This window comes from Zingiber officinale, chromosome 8B (genome assembly GCF_018446385.1).
Source record: "Zingiber officinale cultivar Zhangliang chromosome 8B, Zo_v1.1, whole genome shotgun sequence".
In the NCBI taxonomy this organism is placed as follows: Eukaryota; Viridiplantae; Streptophyta; class Magnoliopsida; order Zingiberales; family Zingiberaceae; genus Zingiber; species Zingiber officinale.
Window position 1 is genome coordinate 30,457,483 of NC_056001.1, and position 8,227 is coordinate 30,465,709.

Here is an 8,227-nt window from a genome sequence, read left to right on the forward strand (position 1 = left end):
GACCTATCGATGGATAATCCACTAATAACCTCTTCTGGAGCTACAGAAGAGGGGATAGAATATAAAAAGAATAATAGGAACAGTGTAATACGCTACACTTTTCTTGTAAGCAATAATTATGTACATAAAAAGAACTTCGTTACACAACACTTGTTGATAATCGGATCACGCTCAGTGTTGGTTGGTTCCTCAGCAGTAGTCAGGAGCAGCAACATCGTATCATAGCAATAGCAAGAAACCAGAGTAGTTGAAACATCAAGCGGACGTGTAGAAGTTTGTAGAAGAGATGATTTAGAAGCCTTGGTTGAATGTCTCTTTTATATAAGGGATAAAAGGTGTCTTCCATAGCATTGACGACGCCTTCAATGCCAAGTTCAATCCCTTAAAATGCAGCTCCTTATCCTGCCTGGTGTCTGGTCCTCTTGATCCGAACATAGGAGCCCCCACTTTCTTTGTTCGAGGTCAATATTGTACTCACATAGTTCAATCAGACCATAGCTCTTGTGCACAGTCGGCGGTTAAACCTTCTGGCAATCCGGGCTCTGATACCAATTGTTGGATCGAAAAGAATTTAGATATCTCCACAATAGCATGATATTATCCACTTTGGGCCTAAGCCCTCATGGTTTTGCTCTTGGGCTCTACCCAAAAGGCCTTATGCCAATGAAGATATCTTTCTCTTATAAACCCATGATCTTTTCCATGTGTTTTCAATATGGGACTATGTTTGCAACCTTGCAACCCCAACAGACGTCTCTACCTTATTCGATAGAAGGCGCCTTCCAAGCACTTGAAGACGCCTTCCATGAACAATTCTCAAGGAGCCTTCCGTTGCCTGAAAGACGCCTCGGATACTGTTCACCCAAGATCTTTTGTGCTCCCTTCACCTTGCAACAAATGTTAGTCCAACACAAAAATGTTTAACTTATAAAATAAGGTTAGCACAATAATAATATGATTAATTTATGACTTAGACCCTGTCCTCTAGACCAGGATCTAGTCAGGATCTCAATTTATATTTTTGAATAGACCTAAATTGGACCGACGCCTACTGTCCCACAACCAGAACACGTCCTCACTGAATCACTCTCTTCCAGTAACTTACCTCCACTTACCAAGTGTTAAGTTATTTTCTAGACATTCAATCTAACCCACCAGATCTTCCTACCGGAATCAGACATCTAGATTTTGTCAATCGGGAATCGAACATCTCGATCTCCTGCTGGAATCACACACTCAAACTTCCTTCCGTTGGGAATCGAACATCCCAACCTCCTACTAGAATCTCACATCAGGACTTCCTGCCTGGTGTCAGGTCCTCTTGACTCGTCAAGTTAGTTAATCGTGCACACTCTATAACAAGGTTAGATCATAAACACATCTAACTTTAATCCACTTGTCATTTATTAAAATTCAGATTTGATCATTGATACCAACTGCATCAACAGTAACTAATTTTTATAATGGTAGAAATTAGGTGCTAACTTTTACCACAATAACTTTATATATTTTGATTTTGTTTCTCTTAGTGATAATCTAATTAAAATAATTTTTCAATGAGCAAAATAAATAATGAAAACTCCATGACAATCACTGCATTTCATATTAATATTATTTGATCATGATTGACTATATAGAAACTAATATATAACTTCTACAATGTGTAGATTTCATGACACTTATTATATTTTAAATAAACATAATCTAATCATGATCAAGCACACGTAGAAACTAGCATATAACATATAACAACTATCTACTATTTTCTATACACTATAGAAGTTAGCCAATAATTTATATAATTTGTATAAATTATTCGGCAACTTTTATAATAATAATAATAATATTATTATTATTATTATTATTTTTGAATCTAGAGGTATTTTCAAGAAGGACATTCATTTATTCTTTTTTCTAAGTTAATATGATCTTTCTCTTATGTTGGGCGCTCTTTTATTTTTTCTCAAAATAAAACCTTTTAGCTTTGTCATTTGAAGAACCTAAGGGTGAATTATAATTTAAAAATAGTGAAAGTGTGTTTAGTTCAAATTATCATATATAATCTTGGTTATGTGATTACTAAGTAATCACATAATCAAGGTTATAGGGAATAAAACATAACTAAATGTTGTTTGGTTCAACATAGGTAATGCAATAAAAACTAGTTTGTTGTAGGGATGCAAATGAACCAAACGGTTCGCGAGCTATTCGGAGCTCGATTCGGTAAAAAGCTCATTCGAGTTCGTTCGTTTATCTTATCGAACCGAGCTCGAGCTCGATTTCGAGCTCGACAGTTTTATCGAGCCGAGTTCAAGCTTAAGGATATTCGGCTCGTGAGCTCACGAACATGTTCGTTTATAGGCTCGCGAGCCAAAAAAATGAACCTTAAAACGAGCCAAAAAACGAGCTCTAAAATGAGCTAAAAAACGAGCTCTAAAACGAGCTTTAAAATGAGCAAAAAACGAGGTTTAAAACGAGTTCTAAACGAGTTCGAAAACGAGTCCGAGCTCGCTTAACGAGTTAAGCTCGTTAACTTTGATAATCGAGCTAATAACGAGCCGAACTCGAACTGTTCGCGAGCTTGATAATTCTAAAACGAGCCGAGCTCGAGCCTTGTGATAAAAGCTCGATTCGAGCTCGAGCCGAGCTCGAGCCCGAATATAACTTAAACGAACCGAGCTCGTGCCTAATATTGTTCGGCTCGGTTCAGTTCGTTTACATCCCTAGTTTGTTGGAAGATTTAAATGAATAACCTAATTTTTTTAATTTTTATGTTATTTTTTTATTTCTTTTCATTTTTTATTTTTATTTTTATTTTTTAAAGTTTTTTTTATTTTTTACGGTTTTTTATATTTTTATGTTTTTTTTTCTATTTATATATATATATATATATATTTTTATTTTTTTTACGTTTATTATTATTATTTTTACGTTCTCTTAATTTTTTTATTTTTTACGGTGTTTTCTATTTTTCTATTTTTTAATGTTTTCTCATTTTTTTTACTATTTTTAATTTTTTTATATTTTTCTATTTTTTTAATTTTTTAATAGTTATTTACAATTTATTTTTTTTTAAAGTTTTTTTTTTATTTATTTTTTCTTTATATTTTTTATCCCATTTTTCTTTTATTCGAGTGTAATTTGGATAAAAAAATTTTGTTAACTCCAGAATCAAGAAAAATTTTAATTTTTTGAGATATTTTTATTTTAGATTGTATATCTTTTTTGTTGATATGTCGGACATGATTACCTAAATTAAACAGGAATTTTATTAATAACTTGAATAGATAACTAAGTTACGAAGATAAATAGATAACCTCCCACCACCGAATGCATCAAAATGAAAACGTTTGCAAGTTGGGCTCAGACCGGTTCAAATCGCCTCTTTTTCCGGTTCATTTAGTCACGTGACTAGCATGGAGCATATTTAATTGGACCTTGTCTTTTGGAGTTATTGGGCTTTTTCGGCCTATTTATTCATCGTTTGAAGACTACAAGAGCGTCAAGCCAACTGTCCTTGACACGACGTGTAACGAAGGAGGTCTCCTCTCTCTATTCCCTCTCCCACGTTCGACGAGAGGAACCCTAGGAACCGAAGAGGAGCAATTCCTGCTTCCAATAACGAATTCTACGCCAATTCCACCGTCTTCCTTGATCCGTGGTCCCCGGCGATGCCGATCTAGCTCCGGAGGGTTGTAAATCATCGGGAATGGCTCATGGCGGCTACGCCAGGCGTCGGATCGAGGAGCGGCGACCCCTTGGCCGGCGCTCCAAGGGGGTGGGGCTGGATAAGAGGCGCAACAAATTGAAACGCGTCTCCCTCAAGAGTCAGATCCGTTCCGTCGAGCGCTTTCTTCGTAAGGTACTCAGGCCTCAACTTCCATTTAGCTAAAACGGTAGTATTACAGATGTATAATCCTGCAGTTGCGTTAATGGAACAAACTGCTGAAGCTCTGATTGAAAAAAATTTCAGTTATGATATTAATCATTAATGCTGTTTGCTGTTGAGTACATTATTTGCTATGGGTTTTGATTAACACTTAACTTTATTTTTTTTTTCTATAAACATCTTTTGTGATTTTTTTGGTTGTTGGGTGAAAATTTTGTAGTTGTAAATTTAACTGTTCAATAAAGCCACGGTGTCTAGTTGCTTTCCTTTGTGTAATATATTCCTTTTTATCTATAAAAAGAAACTCTGTTTGCTTGGTGAGTCTTTTAATACAGTGGACGTATCTAGGACTTACCTGATGAAGTCAGGAAGGCTCAGGAAAAGAAGCTTGAAGAACTCAAACAGCAACAGGAGCTGCAGACACTCTTGGAATTGGAACATAAGTTACGTCTGAGGGACAAAAAGATAAAATTCTTGGGTATATATGTTTCGAAATGAAAACTATTGTAATTTGTAGGATTGTGCTTTTGCTTATCTTTTTCTGTTCATCTTGCTGTGGTTTGTGATTAGAGAGGCGAAAGGTTGAAAGGATGATAAGGAGGCTTGAGAAACAACAACGCACATCATTAGATCATGTCTCAGATGAAAGTATTTTCTATCAGCTTTCAAAGCTAAAGGAGGATCTAAATTATATCCGTGTGAGTTCAATTTTTCTCTTCATCAGTCGTACTATGGGAATGGCCTTAATCTTGTTTGTGTTTGCTAGGTAGCTGGTGCATTGAAAGATTTTAAAATTTTAGAAATTTATTAGGAATAGCATTTCTCTAGTTATTAACTTGCCGTTTAATCTGTGCTGAATGATGCTCTTATTGTTTGTCTAGTTGTTGCTAAACACTGAAGATAATTCAAAGTGACACCTGATTTATTCCCTTTGATGATACAGTTCTTCCCCAAGACTGAAAAATATGTGTCACTGTTTGTTGGTGGTGATAATCCAGCAATTGTCGATAAGAGAAACAAATTACATCAACAGGTTAAAGCTTATCTTATAACTGCTGCTGCAAATGGAAAGGATTTAGAAGGTTATGATATTCTTATTAGTTTATTAACTGTTTCAATTCGTTACACTTGATTTTAGCATTATGTGTGACACCAAGTACTTTGGTATATTAACAAATATTGTTATGCATCAATCACTTGGTATTTGGCCTTTGTTATACATAAATTTCAATATGGTCATACTGACTTAGCAGAAACAGCAAGTGATGATGATGCTTTAGATGTCAGTGAGGATGACTTCTTCTTGAGTGGAAGTTCAAGTGATGAGGCAGAGGCAGACGATGAATGGACAGATAGAAGTACTAGGTATGCTATTTTTTCATCGATTGAGTTTTCTAAGATGAAAATTTTAATGAATTTTGTAAGGTTGTCTTTGTTGAAAGATTGTCACATATGTTTTTTTTAGAGGAAACATACTGGTTAAAGTTTAAACCATTGCAAAAGGTTCCTTAAGAGATTATATTTCATCTTGCCAACCCTTTTGTTATATTATCTCTTTTTTAACTCAATGTTGGTTCTGAGGATGTCATTGGATATTACTTCAATATCTTCTTGGTTTTTTTATTGTTTACTTATAATCACCCAGTTAACCTGCAGTCCTCTACTACCCTTAAGATATTTTTGTATGTATCAATTTTTGTTGCTTTAAGTATGATATTGTACTCAAGGCCTTAGAGTTTGCTGCATGGAAAGAAACAAATGAACATTCAGGTAAAATTGTAAGGGATGATAAAAGGTGTATGTATGCCGACTGGGTAGAACTAATGATTTGTAGTTGTTATGGTCAGTTACGAATTGAATTGCGGTATTTAAACTATAGGCCAAAACATATATGATAGTGGATTTGCTTGCCCATTTTGGATTTTTCTAGTCTTCAAGTTATGCTTTTGTATTGCTGGAAATCATTGAGGATGGTGCTGGACATTTTTTTCCCTCCACACCAACCTAACTCTGGATCTTCTGAACAAATTCATATTTGGTGTTGACTTTCTAATTCCCCTTGGAAAAAAATTTCAAACTGGCTTTATGGAAGCATGTATCTAGAAGCCACATGTTTATGCCTAGAAGCAACAAATGTTTCTATCTAACAACATATAAATGGAGTTCACCTTCGGATTTGGATCTGCCAATAGTTCAAACACGAATGACATTAGCTGGCTACCTTTCATTTGGCCACATCCCTTGGCGCCACTTGGGTTTATATCACTCAGTATGATTGTCGTCGTGCTGTTGCATGTCGATAAAAAAATGTGTAGGTGGATAGTTTTGCAGCTTGAGCTACCTTGGAAATTTCCCTGAGCTTTGGTGGATCTGCCAAGTGAAGATTCACAAGTGCAGCTGTCAATGCATCTTTAACCTAGATGATCCTGTTGTTTAATTCTTGTTAATCCGTTACCAATAATCAAATTCAACGTGTCAACCATTCATTTAATACTTTTGATAATGGTTAAAACACTGAGTCCGTGATCTACCTAATGTCTTGAGTATTATAAAATGAAAAGTTAAGTCATCATTTACATCTAGACCCTCATGAATAATAAATCCATGAAGCACCTTAATTTTCTCTGAATATTTTTCTTTATTTCATAGATCTTATTGATATGGACCAGGAGAGTTTGCTGTTTTATTTGCAGAGAACCAGCTTCAAGTACTTCTGGGAAAGCAACATCCGGCATGTCCAGCGATGAAAGGAATCAGGTTAGTTCCCTTTGGATCTGCAACAATCAGCTTCTCATCTTTTTCTCTTCACATAGTTCAGATTTGACATGCATTGCCTAACATGTCCTTACAGAGGCTAATATCTGCTCGAGCTCTAATGCCACCACCTCGTTCAATGCCATCAAGCAGAAACCAGCCTGTTGAAAATGTGATGTCTACATCTAGTAACACATCAACTACTAGGAGTGGCCCTTCCTCCAATAGTTCAAGATTTGTAAATGGAGTGAGATCTCAGAACAGCAACGTGAGTTCTGGCTCTGATGCCCGCAAACCATGCCGGAAAAGGAGGCTGAAGAAGAAAAAGCTGGTTTGAATTATTTCTCACTCGATCTTTAACTGTGCATTCATTAAATAGGGTTTCACTATGGAAAACAATGTTGTCCATCGTGCATAAATGAAACTACAGAGCCATCCTTTAGGATCCAATGAGAGTTTGTTTCCTGAAATGCTTTTCTTTAGATGCATTCGACAGTTATTTCTCTTTGCATCCTTGGTTCCAAGGGCCATTTGGATAGAATCTCACTAAGGTCACCGAATCTGACTCTTGCTTTTCGACAGCCTGTTCATATGTAACTTGTATTAACTCCACTTGCATTGTAGCTCTTGATAGCCAGCAAACTCTATCTCTGTGAGAGCAATAGCTTTTATGATGACCATTAATGCAATAATAGAAAGTGCCTCTGCAGATTGATTTGTTGCTTTAGTATAAAATCATTTTTAATGCAAACTGTGTTCTAAAATTTTTACTGTTTCAAATGTTTGAATGAATATGATAGTGTGATACGGTCCGCTACCTCTTCAAGAACTCAATATATGAGAGAACTCGCCTTATCCAGCACACTCACTAATTCAATATTAGCTCGTTCATTCGGACTTGTAATACTTTCTTTGTAGGACTAAATTGGGACGCCATTTCGTCTTCTCCTCTTTTCAGGTATTATGATGCATTTGGCATTGAAGAAGAATAAGGAAGCTGATGCATGCGGTGTATAACCACTGATACTGGAACTTATTCGATCCGTCTGCACCACAGTGAATACTATCCAACTCGGGTAAAAACAATCTCTCTTAAGTCACCTGGTTAACTATTTCACAATGTATTATAGTTCGCATTCCCTGCATTGTCGCTGTTCCAAACGATTCCATAAGGGCCTGTTCCTGTCTCTGCTGATTCTTCGAGTTCTTAGTTACTGATATGATCGACTATCTTACCGCATGACAAATTTTTTTCACCATCGTCTTTGATCTAAATTGTCGTCGACATGTTGAATTCTGATGGCTAAGATCTCTGCAAAGAGTTGATTTGGTCATGATGTGAGGATCAAATTCCAATTTTATTTTTCTTGGGAAAATATTCATTTTACCTCCCAGAGGTGTTAACCTTTTTTAAGAAAAAAAAATGTTTTTATTATAATTTTATTCTTTAGTTTTTTTTTTAATTTATTATTCTTGATATCTTAAAAGTTTAAAAGGTTTTAGCTAGCTGTAATATATTAAAATTGAAAATTACTATAGATTTTATTTATTAGATTAATGAATTAAATTAAATTACAAGGATTA

General features: G+C 35.4%; 1 protein-coding gene across 1 annotated transcript; it reads left to right on the forward strand.

Annotated features, from left to right (window-relative positions):
* The first annotated feature begins 3,497 nt into the window (after positions 1-3,497).
* Positions 3,498-7,830, forward strand: LOC122016086 (rRNA-processing protein efg1-like). The gene is made up of 8 exons (XM_042573272.1): positions 3,498-3,862; positions 4,238-4,367; positions 4,460-4,587; positions 4,833-4,971; positions 5,143-5,254; positions 6,583-6,646; positions 6,741-6,974; positions 7,602-7,830. The coding sequence occupies exons 1-8, from the start codon at positions 3,710-3,712 to the stop codon at positions 7,608-7,610; spliced, it is 969 nt and encodes a 322-aa protein (XP_042429206.1). The 5' UTR covers positions 3,498-3,709; the 3' UTR covers positions 7,611-7,830.
* The last annotated feature ends 397 nt before the right edge of the window (positions 7,831-8,227 follow it).

Coding starts and splice junctions, on each gene's coding strand:
- LOC122016086 (XM_042573272.1), top strand. CDS start 3,710: ATGGCTCATGGCGGCTACGCCAGGCGTCGGATCGAGGAGCGGCGACCC. Junction 4,368..4,459: donor CAAAAAGATAAAATTCTTGG/GTATATATGTTT, acceptor GTTTGTGATTAG/AGAGGCGAAAGGTTGAAAGG. Junction 4,972..5,142: donor AAATGGAAAGGATTTAGAAG/GTTATGATATTC, acceptor CTGACTTAGCAG/AAACAGCAAGTGATGATGAT.